This window comes from Eublepharis macularius, chromosome 4 (genome assembly GCF_028583425.1).
Source record: "Eublepharis macularius isolate TG4126 chromosome 4, MPM_Emac_v1.0, whole genome shotgun sequence".
In the NCBI taxonomy this organism is placed as follows: Eukaryota; Metazoa; Chordata; class Lepidosauria; order Squamata; family Eublepharidae; genus Eublepharis; species Eublepharis macularius.
Window position 1 is genome coordinate 101,137,068 of NC_072793.1, and position 20,631 is coordinate 101,157,698.

The 20,631-nt window shown below is 43.0% G+C and overlaps 2 protein-coding genes across 2 annotated transcripts in view; one reads left to right on the top strand and one right to left on the bottom strand.

The window, feature by feature from the left end:
• The first annotated feature begins 3,588 nt into the window (after positions 1-3,588).
• On the top strand, positions 3,589-4,815 carry GPR62 (G protein-coupled receptor 62). Its single transcript, XM_054978843.1, has one exon. The coding sequence runs from the start codon at positions 3,589-3,591 to the stop codon at positions 4,813-4,815; it is 1,227 nt and encodes a 408-aa protein (XP_054834818.1).
• Positions 4,816-16,655: 11,840 nt separating this feature from the next.
• PCBP4 (poly(rC) binding protein 4) overlaps positions 16,656-20,631 on the bottom strand; it is a 48,307-nt gene continuing 44,331 nt past the window's right edge. Inside the window, exons 12-13 of the mRNA XM_054976981.1 lie at positions 20,056-20,225; positions 16,656-18,125 (exon numbers count right to left, since the gene is read on the bottom strand). Coding sequence (XP_054832956.1) covers positions 17,822-18,125; positions 20,056-20,225 — 474 coding nt within the window. The 3' untranslated portion in view covers positions 16,656-17,821. The remainder of the gene's footprint in view (positions 18,126-20,055; positions 20,226-20,631) is intronic.

Below are 20,631 nucleotides of genomic sequence, written 5' to 3' on the forward strand. Positions count from 1 at the left end.
TAAAATGGGCAGTATGTTCTTCAGGCAATAAGCAATAATGAGACTGAAACATACAGTCGGAATGAGCTTTCAGATCATAACTAATCAAGAACATGCCCTTGTTCCTTGTTCATTAATATCAGAAGGGCAACTAATCCAAAGCGCCCTTCTGAATTCTCTAGGCTAGATCCAGCTGTTTTTCTGGCAGTGCTGCTGCACTCAGTTTTCTGTTTCCCTCTGCTGTCCTTAAGTTACTGTTTTCCCCAAGGGCAGAAGAGGTATACTTAGCAGATGTATGCCTGACAGGCACACTGACCAACCAGAAACTTAGCCCATGTTCACACAACATGGCATCAGTCACTCCTGACTGACATTTCCATGCACAACACTTCCCCCCAATTTCGTTATTGGCTCCATAGCTTATGCTGTACAAGCTGGGAAGCACTGCTTGGCTGAACTATTCCAGCAATTGGGTGTCCTCTGAGAGTAGCAACAGATGCTCTGCTTGCACTCTCTTGGGAGGGGTGGGATTGAGGGTTCTACATCTACCAGGACATTCCATCAAAGACTTAAAGGTCACTGTAGTTCAACAGAAACCTTTCAAAAACAAAATCCAACGGCAGGCTGCTGAACTCGTATTCATATGCAAATTTGACTCTGTCAAGCTGGGACTGAATAGGGACTATGAATGGTTATCACATTACCACAGGTAACAGATTTCCTTTACAGAGGTGGGGTCTGGGGGAGCTCAGTGGCACCTGGCGTGGGCTTTCGGGAACCACAGATCTCTTTGTCAGATGCATCTGGCAGGGAGAGCTGTGGTTATCGAAGGCGCATACTGCATTGGAATTGGATGGTCTAGCTGTTTGGCTGCTACAAACTAACAGGGCAAACTCCTTTGAAGCCAACTGATACACACACTAAAAGGAGATGTTTACATATACTAGCAAAGGAATGTTTTGATTGCACCCTCCCACTTCCTCCCCCTAATTGCCTCTTCTCTCTCCTCCTCTTCTGTATTTGACCAGTCTCTGTATCAGGCATCTGACGAAGAGAACTTGATGCTCGAAAGCTTATGCTACAATAAAATTGGTTAGTCTTAAAGGTGCTACTGGACTCTTTTTGATTTTACATCCTTCTCTAAAACCGTCCCCCACACCTGGCACCCTCACTCAGGCTTTGCTCTCATAGTCTACAAAGGAAATCAGGGCTGCTGTCCTGCTTGGGATGGGGAGCTGGTCCTTTTGTACTCTGTCCTCTCTCCATTGCAAATTGATTGGCCACCCACTTTGCTTTGCAGAGCACACTTCCACCCAATAGCAAAGAAAGACAGACATGTACACACCCACAGGGCAAGGCAAAAGATGGAACAGGTTTCTCTGTGTGAGAGGATCTCTCAACTCATCTAAAAGCAGCTCGGGGAGAATCCGGTTGTGGTTGAGTTCACTCATTTGAGTGTAAAACAGGCCAGTGATTTTTATTTACAAAGTCAGATCATATAGGTAAGGGGAGGCAAGCCCTCCACGTACACCTCTTACCTTGCTGTGCTGAGTGCATGAAGCATTTCCCTCCAACTGTGGCCTCCATGAGAATTTTAAATGTCTTTAGAACAGGGAGGCTTTCTCCTGCCTGTCTAAGTGCTGGGGAGGGAGCATCCTTTATCCAAGTACTGTTAACCACTCTGAAGACAGAAATACTAAAGTATTCAAGTGAAATATGTAATGAACATAATGAGCCAAACCCAATAAAATTTCTGTATGCATCCCTAGAATTCAATCCAGGGAAGTAAAACCTGTAGCAACCAATGATGTCACTGTGCAGAACAAGTAGCACCATTTCCTCCCAGCATGCTGAATGCTGAGAAGACGTATTAGGGAGATTCCTCTCAGGGGGATGAAATAAGTCCAGGGCGGTTCCCTTAGTATCTCCTGGATTTATTTCTGCCCTTGAGTAAGCAATGATTTCATAATGCAGGCTTCTTAGGTTTCGTTTTCTTTCTTTAGCATTTAAAGGGGCTGGTCCTGCAACTGTGAAAGTCATTCTCCTCTTCACATCACAGAGTAAGAGGCTTAGATGGGATCAAATTGTGGAGGGAGGGGCTACCTTTCATTGTCTTTATTAGGTATGGGGTTAACCTTCTAGGAGTAATGAGAGCCAGGAGAACTACTCTGGAGAATGGGCATGGGGAGCTTTAGACCTGGAAGATTTGGTTCAAGGGACTTTGTTGCCTTTGGAGAAGTGGAATACAAGTATTAGTATTATTTTTACTGGTACAGATGACTTGGGGCTATGTCTTCTGAAGATCGGATATGCTTTGATCCCTGCACCTTGCACTCAGCATTCTGAGATAGATGCCTATCTCGTCTCCACTACCAACAGGAATGACAACAGAGCGAAGTCCACTGTCCTCATCATCTCTCATGTTATCAGTGTGGAAGATTTTCCATCCATACCGTGTTGTGGTATGCCCACCATTTCAAGATCTTCTACCCTGCATGTTCAGTATAGTGCTAAAGGCCAAACTGGGAAACCAGGAATTTCCCAGACACATGTACCCCTAGTGCAATTAGACTGTCATTTTTAGTGCTCTCATTAAACATAGAAAGGTAGAACTCAGAGGCTGAATGGTATGGCCTGTCTTCAAAATAAGATCCTTCTCATGATTCTGGAGCATAATGGGCTAGCTGCCCTCCGAAATCTAATAATGATGATATTCACCATGTTCTAGCCCTTTATTTGCCTTAAAGTGGGACTTTGAGAGCAATCACTGTCGTCCTTATTATGACTGGGGAGACCTGGGTTCAAAGCCCCACTCGGAGTCTAACTACAAGATACGCTGCTTCCACACCTGTTGGTGAAATGTGTATGTACCGATAGTCTGCACATGTACTAGTGGGCTACACATGTTTCTCCGGCATGGCAAATAGCAGAACTCCTGTCCTGGGCCATTTCAGTTTGGGAAAATGGTGTGAAGGCTCCTTCTCCCCATTTCTCGCAGTCCCAGTCTAAATTGGCCCCCACATACCTGAGAATCTAACTTTCACCCAGGAACTCACAGAGCAGCTCTGTTTGACAGGACCTAGAATGGACCTGGAGATGGACCCAGAAGCCCTGTATTGTGTAGTTAAGCCCCAATCAGCCACGAAGGTCACTGTGTGGGCTTGTGCAGCATTCTCTTTCAATCTAATCTTATTTTCAGGATGAAATGGAGGAGGGGGAAATGCATAGAAAGCTATGCAGCATGAGCTTTTAAAATGAAAATATACTTTTGTATCAAGGTAAGCAAAATTCAATGCCAAGAAGAGCTTGATTTTGAAAGATGCATACCTGATGCTGAAACATTTCCCAACACAGCCTATGTATTTCCAATGCCACAGCTTCCAGATTGTTGTTAACTCTGAATGACGTGCTATGGTCTCCTTGTCTGTTTGCTCCTAGCACATAACATTCATCCATTTCTCATTTACTAAGTTTTACTTATCTTTTTTTTCTCTGCAGGGATAAAGAACTACCAAAGAAGATGGCAGCCATGACAAATTGTACAAGTATCCCTTGTCAGTCCATACAGCCAAGAAGGCACTGACCACTTTGAAACAGACCTCAGGGACAATGCTCAACAGAACTCAGATGAATTCTAGCCAGGGACATGATATATTCCTTTCAACCGAGGTGTCCCAGTTCCAGGAGGCCACTGGCATTTTCTTCATGGTCATGCTAAGTGTCATTGCCTTGGTTGCCAACACAGCAGTCATGGTTGTCATCCTCAAGACACCTCTTTTGAGGAAGTTCATCTTTGTCTGCCATCTCTGCCTAGTAGATCTATTGTCAGCCATTTTTGTAATGCCACTGGGGATCATCTCTAGCTCCACCTGCTTCAATAGAGTATTATATAGCATTGCTGAATGCCAGACGTTAATCTTCCTGAATGTCTGTTTCATCAGTGCCTCCATCCTCACTGTCTCTGTCATCAGTGTGGAACGGTATTACTACATTGTTCATCCTATGAGGTATGAAGTCAAGATGACAACTGGACTAGGGGTCACAGTGGTGGTGTTCATTTGGATTAAGTCCATCCTGGTTGCTGCTTTGGCACTGGTGGGCTGGCCACAAGACAATGGTGCCAGCAGTGCCAGCAAATGTACTGTCTACTGGAGCCCTGGAGCACACAAGAAGATATTTGTGATTATCTTCAGCACTCTGTGCTTCATATTGCCCACCTTAATAATCTTTGCAGTCTATGGCAGCATCTATAAAGTGGCCCGGATTGCTTCCCTGCAGCATGTCCCTGCCCCATCCTGGACTGCCACACCCAGACAAAGATCGGACTCCATTCACAGCCAAGTAACTATTATCACAACCAGGAATGTGCCTCCCAGACTGTCACCTGAACGTTTGTTTGGTGGGAATAAAGCTGCCCTGACATTGGTCTTGATTGTAGGCCAATTCCTCTGTTGCTGGCTGCCATTCTTCTCCTTCCACCTACATTTCTCCATCAACTCCTCCTCTGTGACCCCTGGCTATGGTGAGATTGTTGTGACCTGGCTTGCCTATTCTTCTTTTGCTATCAACCCATTCTTCTACGGGCTACTGAACCGTCAAATCAGGGAAGAGTTAGCTAAGCTGGGGCGACACTGCCTCAATAAGCCTCTGAGTCAAGAGCTGTGTGTCTCTAGCCCAGAGGGATCCATACAGGAGAACTTCCTACAGTTCCTGCAGAGGACCAGTTGCACAATGGAGACCCGTTCCAGTTTCATTAATTCCAGCCCCAGGAACACTTTGGACCAGACTGCAATGGGGTTCAGAATTCCAGGCCAAATCCCAGAAGAAACTAACTGAGGAAAGGAAAGTAGGCTTAAGTAATTTCCACATCTCTTCCCACCTGACTCTAAATTAAGAGGAAGAAGAAGAGGCTCCATCCACTAAAAGAACGAACAGAGCCTCCTTTATTGGAGGAGTTGGTAGTTTCTTTTCTTATGAGTGTGGAAGTAAATGTAATGAAAATGGATAGTCTCTCTGTGGTTGACTGGTTGTTCCTCTGCTGAGATCAGAGCTAGTTTTAGGCAGCCATAGCCTGGGTTACCAGGAGCAGTGCTGTACACAGCCACCCTTTAAACAAGATTTGGAGACTGTACTTTGTAAGAAAAAGCATTACGAGTAAGGGCCTTTCTAGACAACCTCAAGAGTGCTAAGTATTGTAAGCACTAATGTACTGTTAGCCCCAAGCCAGCACCAATGGTGCTATACCTTCCTCCACTGTGTAGTGGAAGGGAGCAATAGCCAGATTTGTCTTCTAAGTTTATGCACCAGTGCCAGAGAGGAGTGCACAAACTCTTGAAAGGATTGAGCGCTGTAAATCTATTAGAGCAGTTCAGATGTGGTGGTGGTTATGGTACTTACGATGAACATCCATAACCCACACAATTCACTATTACAATAGCTGCAGTTGCCAGGAGAAATTGGATTTTTCCAGCAAGTCAACACTGCCGTTTGAATCCAAGGAAAATTTGATTCCTCCAGCAACTCAGGGGTAGGTAAGATATTGCTATCTGGATCATACTCAGACATTAGGGTGATTTCTGGGGGTGGGTGGGTGGGTGGTAATTAATATCTTCTTTGCACCTCTATGGCAGCACAGAGCCCTCCCCCAAGAGATAATCATTTACAATTGATCCATAACTGCAAAGAGAAAATCAGTCAACTCATAAGAGAAACAGGAGTTAATTAATTAATTAAGATGTAAGAAGAAGGCAGAGAAAATTCAAATGGGCAATAGTCCTAAGAAACTTAAGTGATTCTTTTGTTATTGACAGGCAACTGCTTTCAAAGTTCTTTAAAAAATCATTACAAGTATGTATGTGTTTGAAATCTTTATATCCCACCTTTCTTATTTAACCCAAGGCAGCTTACAAACATTACCACAAGGCCAAGTTGAAACCATGATACAAAAATACAGTATAAAGCCACAACCTCCAAACAGAGTAACAAAGCACTGACTGCACGTCAGAAACATTAGCTCATGCCTACTTTGGCTTTCTCTTGACGGGTACATGACCTATTAAAAAAGAACAGTCTTGAAAACTTTACAAAAGCCCATCAGATACAGGGCCTTGTAGACTGCCTCTGCAAGTCCATTTCATAATACAGGAATAACGGAAAGAGCCCAAGATGCTTGTATGCAAGACATGCCACACAAGAAGGGGAGACTGACAGGAGACAATTCTGTGAGGATTCGGAATGCATGAGGGGAGAAGTGGTTCTTTTTACAATTTAAAAATGTACACAGAAAGTACTTGAATGTAACAGGTAGCCAATGACATTATCTGGACTAACTGTTAACTCAGTGAACAAATAATGGCAACTGCAAACTAATTGGCTAGGGATAATATAGTAATTTTCTATATTATCAGGGTAGAATCCACAGTATTTGAGAGTGCATGATTAAAGGTTAGTATGTGTAGCATCTGTGTATGTACACTGAAACTTTTCAAGGGATGTTTAAGGAAAGTTTGTATTCATTTTTCATTTAAAACTTGAATGAGGGCAACAGTAAGGAGAAAGGAAGGCCCATAGTAAAGGAGAAAGACAACAAAGACATTTTGAACCAAATGGAAAGGAGGGGTATAAATGTTTTAATAAAAATAATTTTTTTAGAGTCAATGCTGGTTTTCTCATATGAGTTTCATAGAGTTTTTGTTAAGAACATAAGAAGACCCTTGCTGGATCATCCAGTGATACATCTAATCTAGCGTCGTTTCACACATTGGCCAACCAGTTGCCTTGGAGGGGAAACAAACAAGGCCAAGAGGCCAAAGCCTCACCCTGCTTTGATGTTTAGAGGTTTGCTGCTTAAAGCAAATATAAGTAACACCAGGGCTTTTTTCTGGGAAAAGAGGTGGTGGAACTCAGTGGGTTGCCAGCACAGGGAGCAACTCTTGGTGGGAGGTAGTACCCCTGGTACTACATGCATGTGCGCAAAGTGCACACATGCTCCCAGGACCACACAATGATGTCACTTTGGGTCACCTGGAACAAGGGGGAAGTTTTTTAAAGTTTAAATTGCCCTCTGTGAAAATGGTCACATGGCTGGTGGCCCCGCCCCCTGCTTTCCAGACAGAGGGGAGTTTAGATTGCCCTCCGCGCCACTCCAGCGGCGCGGAGGGCAATCTAAACTCTCCTCTGTCTGGAGAGCAGGGGGCGGGGCCACCAGCCATGTGACCATTTTCAAGAGGTGCCGGAACTCCATTCCACTGTGTTCCAGCTGAAAAAAAGCCCCGATATAATACATGCCTTCAAGGGAATCTGCACTCTACCCTGGCCTCTTAGCTAACCGAAGTAGTGGGGCCATAAATTGGATTAAACTATACTTCATCCAGATGAAGAGAAGAACAAACTTTTTGTCACCTATTCATGTACTCTCTGGCAAACTCTGCCAATGCCACTGTCATTATAAAGTGGATGGATATGATTTTATACAGTCACAGATTCCCCCAAAGAATTATGGGAACTGAAGTTTGTTTAGGCCTCGGAGGCAGCTTGACACAGGGTGCTGACTGAGGTTGCCACATCCTCTAAATGGAATAGCTAACACTCCTTCCTTTCCCATCTTCCAAGCATCTTTCGGTACAAGAAGGCAAGCCACGTATGCCCAGATGCTCACAAGATTAATCTCATGAGAATTTGGGAATCTGTTGAGCATGTGTGTCTAGTTTAAAAACACCTGAGGGAGAGAGGATGAAAGAAGCATTATTTGCTCTGGCACTAAGGGCAGGCACAGTGACAATGAGGCAAGGGTAGCAGTGAAGCCATGTACCATGAGTCCCATCTGAGGCTAACACCTCACTCCACCTCATCATACAGCCAGCCCTGTGAGGGCTTGAGAATTTTTTTGTTTCCTTCAGAACTACAGTTCCCAGGATTCTATAGGAAGAGAGAATGACTTTTAAACCAGGTTAAGCCTGTGGAGTTAATATGCCCAGTCCTGGCTGCCCTTTGTTTAGAATCAGGCAATTTCACAGATAGCGTTCTTTCAGTATTCTTAATTGTGGATGAGTGGCAGGTGGCCACTGATGGTTTCTGTGGAGAGGAGTGTTTCCATGGCTGCTGTATATAATCCTGGGATGATCAGAGATAAGGCCATTAAGGGGGGAGGGGGATAATGAGGAAGCCGTCCTGCAGGTCTTGTTTCCCCACTGAGGCAGAAAGAGAACCAATTAATTCCAACCGAGCAGAGCTATTCGTCCTCTGTAGCCCTATCACTAGGTGCATTATGACCTCAAAGAAAGTGCAGATGAAATAGACGTGGAAAACTGTGACAAGGGAGACTGCACACAGCAGTAGGCAGTGGTGCACACAGTACCTGCCTGCCTGAAGGCTCTTCTAAGGAGTCAACCTTAATCTAAAGTGAAAGTGACCTTTTGACTGGCTTGATGCGACAAATACAGGCTGTCAGAGTAAGATGGAGAATTGTTATGCCAGAGCATTACTTGGGACTTGCTTAGCTGCAAGGGGCAGCTCAATTTATTTCAGGGGCATGCTTAAAAGCCCTGCAAAATAGAAGTGGTGATATATACAACAAAATAATACTGCTTGGTTGAGTTCTGCTGAGTTTCACTCCAGCAATGAATTTTCATAACCTGTCTCAGGCAATGGCTAAGATTGTAATTGTTGTCTAGCTTACCTGGAAGTAGGATTTAGTAGGATTGGCTTCTGTAACATGAATAGGACAGGGCTCCAGGCAGACTGCTATAGCATAAAGTTGAGAGGATTCTCTGTGAGAAGAGCCCACACTGAATATGAAGTCTGTTTCAGCAACAGTATCTACATTTGTAATTCAAGAAAGAAAGAAAATCCTGGTATTTTTCAAATTCTAATTATTTAAGACAACATTCTGTTAATAGAAGAAAAAAGTTGACATACTCTGAGAGGCTACTGTTTGGAGTTTCTGTGTTTAAGGAGCCCTGTTGTCCCAATCCAGCCAGAAGATCTGAGTAGAGGCAAATTTATGCGTGCATGGTTGATATGTATTGGTATGTACATCATCGCTGACATGACCATGTTCACCCATATCTTATGGGCCTGCATATTTGCACCATAAGGTATGCATCGTCGTTAAGAAGAATGACATTGTATATAACTAGTTGCTCACAAGCAAAGCTGAATTGGAGCCAGTGTTCCCATGTGATGGTTCTATTCCAACCACTGGAGTGAATCTTGATGTTATGGGAGAGAAAGGAATGAATGTTAGGGCTTTCTGTATGGCAAGGCCCATCAACCAGCCTCATCAGGGGCTTGGAAACATAGAACAGTTACTGTCTCTCTCTCTCTTCTTACTCCCCCCAAAATGCTACTGATAGTGTAGTTTCTAGTGGAATTTGTTTGGCACCTCTTGAGAGGGGCTTAGCAAGACCAAATCAGCATAATTCTGTATTAAATGGTATTTGAGCTAACTAACTTACATGGAACTTGGGGCCCAGCTATGATTTCAGCTGTTTTGGTGGAGGTGGGTGGGTGGGAATAGTTGTGGTTAGAGGAGAGCAGTATCCCAGATTCCAAATAGGAAGCTTTACCAGCTGCTGTGACAGCAAAAGTAGGGTGGAGCAGTGATAACAATATTATTGAAAGTTGATAGTCTGCCAAGGATCTTCAACAGTGGTGAGATTCCTCCCACATCCAACCATGGATTTAACTAGTCCTCCTGGGCCATTAGCAAGCTGGTTAATTTTTTCTTCCTTAGTAAGCTGGGACTGTGCCCCTCACATACCAAAGCAGAGTCCCTTGTAGGCTAGATATGAATGGAGTCTTATGATGTGCATACAAGTGGCGTTCTAAGAATCACTTTCCTTGCTTCATATGTCCATGTCTTCTTATCTAGGTTAGGTACAATCACCAGAGTGGCATTCTCAGAGAGAAAATAATATGTGTGCATTTCACTGCTTGACTAGGTTGGCTGAGTAGCAAGCAACTAAGGTACAAAAGGAGGGTGTAAGGGTCCAACCACAAAGTGGCTTCTATGCTTAGTTCTACTTCTTATGTACTAAACCGATAGCACAAAATGCCATTTAGCAGATATCTCTTTCTTGCAGCATCATAGCATAACTCCTGCCACCCAGGGCACACAGTTGCAAGCAAACAGATAATGTAGGTAGATCTCCCCCTTCAGAATTGCCGTGTGGATGGGCCCTTGAAGTCTGTGCTCAAGAAGCACTAAGGACGTTTTGCCTTGTAACTTTGAATCACCCTAGGATACTTTCTATATACACAGATGTACAGGAGGAACAGGGAATGGAAGAAGGATGCTGTTAGTTTGCTAAGGAATGGACTATATTATTACACTGCAAGTAGATTCGCTTTGAGTTTGATAGGCATCTTAACTCCCAATCAGTGATTGCCTTTGAACCTTTTAAAATGAGAAATCTAATATCTCTAAGAAACATTTAACAAAAGGGAAAACGCCAAGCAAAAATAAACTTCCAATGTTTTTTAAAATTAAGCTGAAAATATTGAGTGATTTATTTTTTTAGTTGAACTCTGCCCCCGTTCTTTGAAAGCTGTGCAACAAAGGGAAGGGTACCCAGTTGAGAATGTCCCCTGGCACATTTAAACCACAATGACTTCACTTCTTCCATTACTAATCAAATAAAAAAGAGATTAGATAAGAAAATCCACTGTATCTCTGAGCTACTGGATATCCTATCAGATCTGTGCAGAAAAAACTAAAGTGACAGCTGCTGGTGCCCTTGCATTGAGGATCATGTAGACTCATAACCAAGGATAGAAAGCTCACTGTCAATAGAATTTTCTGTGTGAATGGCCACATGTGTATGTAAATCCCATTCCACGCAAATTCTCCACCATTTTGTGAGGTTGTGTAGGTAGGACATATATACGCAGAGATGTGCACATGGTCATAGCTGATCGCACTGCCTATTCTGCCTACAAGGGTGAAGGGTAAACTTGAGGCTCACTTCCGTGTCTCACCAAGAACACAGTGTACCTTCCAGGTCAGTCCTTGCTTTTATGAAATATGTTTAGATTTAGGGCAGAAGGGAAGTAAAAGTCAATTATTATTAAGATCCTTGGCATATTGTAGATTCCTTTTACTCCAAGATAAGTTCAGGCATGAAATGATGTCTCATACTCTCTCATCATTTCACCCTTTCACATGATGTGCATCCATTTGAAGATCCCATATTGGGGGTGGGGGAGGTAATTTCCCCCCAATGCCTTTGATTATAAACAAGCAAAATTGCATTCTCTGTCCTCCACTGCCCATGAAGCTTTTTTGTTCTAAGGGATTCAGCCAATGTAAGTGGTTTGATCAAAGGAGTGCCTGGCTTTCATTGTCTCAGTGTCTGCTGGTACATTTATTAAAGCACAGTGCCCAGGCTATTGTTAAAAGCTTACAAAGTGAATTCTTCCCAAGATAAATATTGCAGAATTTCTTGGCTGGTATGGAATTACTGTGTCATAGGCAGGGCCAGCGCGCCCATTGAGGCAGGTCCGCCCCCCGCCTTGAGTGCTGAGGCGCCGCCGGGGGCACCGGAGGAGGGGGCATGTGCCACAGAGCTGGCGCGCCTGGCCTGCAGCTGCTGCAGCCTGCCAGCCCTCCCGCCCCGACCCACCCTGTGCCGCCGCCACCAACACACACCCCCAGCCAGGCGCAGCAGCCATGGGCCAGGCGCGGCAAGAGTCCAGGGCGGCGTGTGGAACCTCCTCAGCCACCCACCACACCCTGACCTCCTCCAAGAGGTTGTTCCAGAGGCATGGGGAAGCCTAGACTGTTGGTGAGCATGCCTCAGGTTAGGAGAGACATTGCAGAGAAGGAAGCTATTGCACAGAAACATGCAGGGATAAACGGTCCTTGGAGTCTCTCTACACACAACACTTCAGTGCGTGTTCAAGTGTAGGGAGACGCAATGTTAGCTGGGAAGTGTAGTTTAAAAAAACAGCAGTTGGAGATCATTCCTCAGAGGATTTGTTAATTTCATCTTCACCTCCTCCAAGGCTCTGTCAATTTCACCTCTCCAGTCTAAAATTGTGTGGGATCACAACCAGAGGGCAGCAAGGAATGGAAATGGACTCGAGCTGCCTTCCAGAACCCGGCTTGGACCTGGAGAGATAGTCTCTAATTTTGCTAATTAATGGAAACAAGCAATGTTTGCCCGTTTTTGTTTAGGATTTCACTTCAGTCAGTGGAAGTAGAAAGTGGCCATCATGTTTAGTCAAAGAAATATTAGAATCCATTTATCCCAGAATGAGCACCAAAGCTTCAGAAGGGGCTACTGCATCCATATTGTATTGGCCTAGATTTGAATGGGAGCTCTGACAAAGTGTCCCACAGAACACATGCAGGCAAATGCAGCATTATGGCAGTTCTGACCACGATAATTTCACTTTTTTGCTCGATATCTGTTGCTGGCCACATGAGCTCAGCATGCTGGCAAATAAATACCCATTTTGCAGTTGCTGTGGAAACCAGGAGTATAAAGCAGGGAGAGCTCCCATGTTTCCCATTCACATAGCAACAGGCCACGCTCCTTAAACATGGGCTGACTTAGGACACATCAGCTCAGTGCCCTGTTAGGCCAACCTTGCTTCTGGTATGTTTCTTTTGCTCTTGCTTGCTGCTTGCCTCATCTCCTCATTTTTTGCACACGGATAGGCACATTATTGTGATTCATAATGATGGTGTTCTGCTGAAATTCAATATTATTTGGCCAGTGACACAATGATTATCCCCTTACTTACTTGATTAAATCACCTGTGACTTTCAGACAAACTATTTTTAAAATGCTGGGGATCCATGAATATTTTTCTGTGGAATAGTCTCATTGCAATAAGTAGTCCTGTCTGAGCTGAGGTGGCAGCACTGAACAATGGGAATTAACTGCTCCCCACCCCTCCTCCTTGGGCTCTGTTGTCATGATAAAAAATGGCCCTTCCTCTGGGCTGCTTTTCAGTTCCAGTATGAAAAAAGACAAGCACCATATTAAGCCTGTATTCTTCTCCTCTGGACAGAGAGGAGGATTTCTGATTGGAGGTGCCAAGCAGGGGGAGGGTTGCCTGGAGCTCTTCCAGAATTATAACTGATGTCCAGGTGACAGCTCAGCTCCCATGAATAAAAGGATTGCTTTGGAGGGTGGACTCTATGGAGTTATACCCACTGAGGCCCCTCCCCTCCCCAAATTCTACCCTCTCCAGGTTCCACCTCCAAATCTCCAGGAATTTCCCAACCCAGAGTTGGCAACCCTATCAGGGCAATTACTTCTCCCGCCCCCTCCTCCTCCCAACACCACAGCTCTATTTCGTTACACACACATCCCTTTTTTTTGCAACTAAGCTTCACCATCTGGGTTACAAAGGCCTGTTTATTACCTTCACCAAGTTATGTAACAGGCGCTGTAGCACTTCCAGTACTGCTGGTAACATGAAAAGCAAACAAAGAGAAGGGCTCCCCCCCCCCCCCGGACAAAACTACAAAGGAAAGCAGGCCACCGCCCACCGGAGGGTAACAACGACACAAATTTAAACACAATTCGTGTCAATCTGAAAACTTTTTAAAGTGCTGGAAGTGCTCTATGATATAGACAATGAATACAATAAATACAATCTTATGTATACAATATGTAACAAAAATTTCTAGGAAGAGTTCAAAAAGTAGCTTGACATTGAACACCAATTTTCAATAAACACACCATATATAATATAATAAATCCAAACAGCTTATTGCAATAAATACTGGTTCCTATACAAAAATATCAATTGCTAGGAGATTTCTTGCAAGTAAGTAATAACTTTTCTAGTCCATAAACATATTGTGATGGTGTTATGTATGGTGTGTTTATTGAAAATTGGTGTTCAATGTCAAGCTACTTTTTGAACTCTTCCTAGAAATTTTTGTTACATATTGTATACATAAGATTGTATTTATTGTATTCATTGTCTATATAATAGAGCACTTCCAGCACTTTAAAAAGTTTTCAGATTGACATTTATGAATGCTGAGCAATGCTGAGCAACCGTAAGATCAGTGGCTCCCACATCTATATGGTATCCTTTAAATGGACTAATACAATGTAGTCGATAAGAGCGTTGGATACAGCTGGAGAGCCTTGAGCTTAAATCCCTACTCAGCCTTTGAACTTTGAACTTAGTGGGTGACCTTGAGCCAGTCAATGATCTTGCAGCGTAACCAGCCTCACAGGCACATGCATGTCGTACTGAGTTATTTGGAAGAAGGGTGGGATACAATTGGGATAAGGAAAGAGTAACAGCCTCTTTGTTCTGATGATGAGTCCAGAAGATCCAGCCAGATCCTGTTATACAGCAGAAGGATGGGCTTCATCTTCTTTGGGGTCCTTTTGGAAAAATATTTAGTTCTTTAGAAAATGTCTGTGCACACAATAATGATAGTAAGAGGACTGTTTCCCCCCTCCCCTCTTTCAGTGTGCCATGCTGTGATTCTGATTAATCTGAGTGGAGAATCAGGGCAGAATCAGCAGTAATAGCTGTTGTGACTCAACTAAAAACATAAACCTGAACATACTTTACAGCTGTCACTTTTTTCTGGCAGGGGAACCTTTTCACACCAAGTCAGCAGGTGACCCTTTTTGTAGCATACAATGCATAACCTATTGGTTTTCTGCCTGTTGTGCAGCCAATAAATATCCAGTAGCCCTGCCTGAAAAAAAGTTGGCAACTTTAGCTACCCTCAGTTCTTTTGGTAAAGTGTTACAAAAGTCTTCCCTCTTCCATTGTAATAATCTTACAAAGGATTGGCTTTGTTTGCCTCATTCAAATATACAAAATTCTAATAACTATACTACTGAGTTGTCAAAGTTTACATTTTTATTGAATTAGTGATAAGTTATAAAGGAGAAAAAATATAGAATTATATGTACAGCATTTTCAAAGACAAACCAAAAAAGATCATGGGATAATGGGAGGGAAATTCTTGAGAGCAGCAAAAATAAAATAAAGAAACAAAAATGAGAACTTTTTGCCTGTGAGTGATGGAGATAAACACCAGCTCCACCTGAAAGCCAGATGGTTGGACTTGCATGCCAAAGGAGGAATTCTTGTCTCTACCCCTTCCTTGTGGAATCAAAACTTTGGGGCACATCAGTGATGATTTATGACATATTAATAGAAGATGAGTTCCATTAGTGTAGACCACTGCCTTAGTTATTGGTACAACTGTTTAATTTCAAGTGATCAGTGCTTCAAGTGGCATAGATGATCTGTAGTTCAGGGTAAATTAGATATTAAGATCCCATTGCCCTTTGAACTTCTAAATGGTTGCAAAGCTGTAACTGCCAACATTTTACCAACATTTGCCCCTTTAACTTCCTTTGCTGACTTTGGTATGGTACGCCAATTAGTAATTGCTCATCCAGAGCTGTGCGTATACTGTGTGTGATTCCACAGGAGCACAGGAAAGTACAGAATGGGGCAATGAATGCAGAATTCAGCTTTGTGAGAATTTTAACTTTCATTTTACAAAAAACATATTAAGCTCCAATCCCTTAGGGGTATAAAGACATACTTGAAAGTGCATCACCTATGCCTGCTGAAATCTCAGAAGTGAGGCAGAAAGCAAAATAAGATTTTCAATGGTTGAGGCAGGGCTTCAGTGTCCTTGCTTTCCCTTGACTAGCAAACTTGAATATATTAAGCAATTTAACAAAAGGGAGAATAAAGTATACAAAAAAGATGCATTATGCATATTTGCTTAGTTTGTATATTTTAGAATTTAGCTTTTTAGGCATCACATTCAGATTACAGAGTATACACAACTGTGTGTGTACTCTGCAATGTGTAGATAAACTTTGCTCATGGGAAGCCAACTGGTTTACTAATGGGCAGGGCAAGAACCAAGGTGAGATATTTAACCAACAGTCATAATCCATGTAATGCTTTATAATGATAAGTGTTTGCAATTAATTAATTGAAGAAATTCAGTATGACAGTTTATATCAGCTGGCAAGCTAACCCACTTAAGTGGAGATACATTGGTTTACACCAGCTAGAAAACTGGCCATATCATCCTTTGCTATGTGATACAGTTACAATATTTGGACAATTACCGAACACAGCAATGTGACTATGTGAGTCATATAATTTTGGGACAACAGCCTCTTTACAGTCCTGTTCAGTCATTACAATTTTGATAATCCAACCTTGCAGAACATGCTGCCTTAAGTCATTCCAACAGGCATGGTGGCTGTTTCGTATGAATATACAAATATACAAAAATATGCATATTTTTCATATTTGGTACACAGAAATGTATACCTGTAAAAGTCTGGATTTCCAGTCATACATACCAGCCCTGGAAAACAGCCATGGTATCCATTTGTACTGAGAATAGTGTGGCCTCTCCTTATGCATGGCTGGGTCATCAAAATCATGACGACAAAATGTCAGAAGTGGAAGTGTCAGACTTGCAAAGTTTTCAGTCAGAAGTTATTAGGGTGGGCATCTGTCTCAGCCTGAAGTTTCAGAGTATTCTCTTTCCTCACATATGCACTTATCCCATCTAGATGTGCCTTTATGATAATATATTGGCTGAAAATAGGAAACTTTTCCAGAGAATAAAATATTGCAGAATCTACTGAGTGGAGTCATTGAAAGGCTAGAAATAAAAATTATAGACACCAGATCATGACAGCAAGCAATAAATTCAGAGATGTTTTATTGGCATGACAGATATTACAGGTCCTGCCAAAATATGAGAAGAATCGAGTTCCTGAGATATGGCAGAAAGCAAAACATGGGGCAAACCTGGGAGAACATGTCAGCCTCCTATAAGCTCGCCAGCTGATTGGAAGCCAGTGCTGGAAAGTTCTAGTCCAGGTATTTATGAGTAGTCAGTGTTCAATTTTTCAATTGGGAAAGTTGCAAGAATGAAAAAATATCTCTGTCACTGCAGCACTAATCCCTGTTAACTAGAGAACAATGCTAGTAAATCCCTTCAGTCCTAGCAAGCTCTCAGGAGAAAGTATAACTCTAAATCCTAAGCAATATTAAGGGCTGATGTACAGTTGTAAAAGCTTCCCATCCATGTTCTTATTCAGCTATAACAAGATCTGGCTGGCTTCATATTATAAATAACTAATATAATAATACTTGATATTAGTTATTTATCACCTGCCTTTCTTCCATCATAGCCCTTCTCTTCATATTAGAATGTCCCATCATTTCTAGGTCCTACATAGCTTCCAGTTCTATACAATCAAATTCCTTTCCCAGCCCTGACCTTAAAAATACAATGCATGGGAAACAGCAGCATAGCATATCCTCTAGTGTCATCACCAAAGGTCTAACAAGCTCCATCTACTGCCACAATCAAGATGGGACCTTTCACAAGGTCACCAGCTCCTTCAATACAGTACAAAGAATTGAGGGGAAGGATAACTTTTCTTTAAGTACCTGGAAATAAGATGGCATGAAGTTCTTCCCAGAGGATACAAGATAGGTTTGTGGAGGGTAAAGGAAGATAATACTTTCTAGTGTAGGGCAGCAATTGCTCAACAGAGGTAAAAGCATGAGGCTGAGATAGCCTTACCTACCATAAACATCTCCTTAGCCAGTGTCAGGTGCAATCTATGGAGACAAACCAGTTCCCTGTCCGACTCTTGATTATCTCTGCTCTTAATGACTGTCCAGTTTGTTCTCTCTCCCATCCCCCTGCTTTTCTACACATGGCTTTTCTCCTCACACATTACCTAGCCTTTCCCCATGTAGTCTCCCTTTGGAGTGAACCAATGCTGATGGCATCTTGCAAAGAACGTGAGGATCCCTAGAGGTTTCCTCTCCTTGCCCCCAAGCCCACATTCCTCTTTCAGTATGGGGAGAACTTCTGTCTCTCAGCCTTCTTGGTGGCATTGGCTGTGGAGATCTTGGTCGTGTAGGTGGCAAGGCTGCCATTGTGCCCCGTGGCTGAGGAAGGGGGCAGAGTCAAGAAAGGAACAGGTTTCAGGCCGATGAAGTTGGAGAGGGAGATAGCATAGGGGGCACCAAGCAAGGTTGGGGGAGGTGCAGCCACTGCTGTCAGTGCTGGGGCTGGTGAAGGAGTGAGGGGCTGGGAGAAGGTCATGCCGAGGTCAACGGGGGGCGTCTGGGAGGTAGATTTGGCCGTCTCTAAACTGAAGAACAAGAAGGGAGAGAGAATGAGATCTGAGCATGCACACATATTTACACAAACACAGACATGTATGGACATACTTGGATGTATATGCACTGAAGTATGCACGTACAAGGTTGAACGCAGAAAAATATGGCTGGGTTGATAGGTACAATTTGCATAATGATTATACATATGCACACACATGGATATGTATTTACTCTGTCATGAAAGACATGAGCAAAAGAACAGGAACACAGCAAGACTGGAGCTGGTAGTCTGAATAATTTCTGCATTTTCTCTCCAAGAATCCCCTCTCTTTTGGGGATTCTGCTCTACCTTTTTTTGGAAAACCTCTGCCATGTTGTAGTGAGCAGGCTATATTCAGGGCATATTTAAACAATCAAGATTGAGTCATGGGCTGGTTCTGTAGAGTCAGACCACACATGATGTTGAGAATGTTGGATCCCCAACATGTAACTGAGCAGCTATGGGGTGACATGCATCAGAGATAGTATTTTTTCTCTATTGGGCTTAAAATAGCATTGGGGGGAGGTTCTAGTCTGGGAAATGGCATAGGGGGTTATCTCCCCACCGCCGTTGTAGCTAATTTTTGTTATTCAATTATATATAAGGGAATCTGAATACAGATCCACAACATCACATGTGGATTGGCCCTACTTACCTCCAAATCACCGGGGTGTCTGAAGAAGGGAGTTCTGACTCCTAGAAGCTTACACCCTGAAAATCTTGTCGGTCTTTAAGGTGCCACTGGACTCAAATCCTACAGTGCTTACACTGTCATAGTTTTCCAATGTTTGGGGGCCACACACTCCTCCCAGCTTTCTTGGGTCATTGGCTGTGCTTCTCTGTGCAAAAACTAGAACTGTATCTTCCTAAAAGAACATCCACAATATTGTTTATCTGCTTACTAATTCCAGGAGGAAAGAAAGGATTTTTAAAATTCTTTTTCAGGATCTTTATTCATGCTCAATTCAGCTCCTTGAATATGTAACACATCAGCCACTGAAGAGAGTTCTGGGGTTATTACTTGTAAGTTTCCCCCTAGTTTTAGAAGGAATATGACAAGGCAGAAAGAGTTTAAGAAGCCCCTCTCCCCCCCTCCAACCCTTTATAATTCATAGCCCCAGTGGGCTGCATTTTTTAATAAATCTGTACAAAGACATAATGTGCGATTCTTCCCTTTAAAAGTCTCAGTTTCAGTGCATCCTTGAATTGATAATTTGGCAATATGCTTAGACTTTTCTCCTACCAATAGTAGTAATTGTGAAAAATGATCACTCCAATATGTCTGGTCAGTACAGACACTTATCTTAAAGCCGGATAACAGCAGGAGCGACATGCTGGTGTGTCTGCTCAGGACGCCATCTTCCCCTCACCTCCAATATGTCTGGTCTAAATAAGCATCATGCAAATGCCAACTTATAGTAGTCATACATTTCTGACTACCTAAGTAAGATGATCTCTTAGGATGCATAAAACAGATTCACATGCTCAATGGTACACAGACATTCCCACACATAATGGAGTGATATTTCTGTGGCTTTCAGCTGCAAAGGAAATTTGCAGTGCCAGCTCAAGATGGACTCTGCCCAGAATATTGTAGCAAATGCGATTAGCACGATGTGTGCTCATAAAAGCAACAAGGCTTTGAGGTTTTCATCTGAGTCAGAGACAGGCTGTGAAATCCTGGTAAGGGAGCAACAGAAATGCTGCATGATTATCCTCCTACTATCAAGCAGTAGGCAGAGTATTTGCAAACAAACAATTCACCCAGCATGGCAAGGTATCCCCACTAGATTCTCACAAAATGGTCCATCTAAGAACCCCATGGCTTGAGCATTAGCACAAAGGAGCCATACTGATACTTCCAAGTATCTGGATAATTACTGAGTTACTTCCCTGCCCCCGGCAGTCATAATGGCTCTTACCAGGCTGTGATGAGGTACTGAGCCAAAGTAATGCTGACTGGGGTGCCCGTGATGGTCACATGACGTTCAGCAGAGCCTTCAGTCTGATTCCCAATCTTGATGTGTGCTCCAGACATCTGTCGGATCTCACTGATCTTGCTGCCCTGGCGGCCAATTATGCAACCTATGAGCTGGGAAGAAGAAAGGAAGCATAAACCTCAGTAAAGGAATGACACTTTGTGGTCTAAGAACTGAACATAGGCTAGCCACATGTTCAGTCTTTCAGAGCTGTACTTAATTTGGTGTTAATAAAAAATACTCTTGGAAAAGCATCCTAAATGCAAAAAGGGTAATCTATTAAAGTATCATTAAGAAACAGGTGAGTAATGCAACACAATATAGTATAAAATTGTCTATTAAATTATTACACAAGACATAATTCTGAGCCAGGTCTTGTCAAGGCTGAACCAATGATCCTGCAATCTGAGCAAGGTGCTAAACATAATACTCAACAGAGCAGCAGTAATATGGAATCAATCATGTTATCATGTGGGTGTGTCCAGGGATGGCACCCTGAAACACAGGCTATGCCCTAAG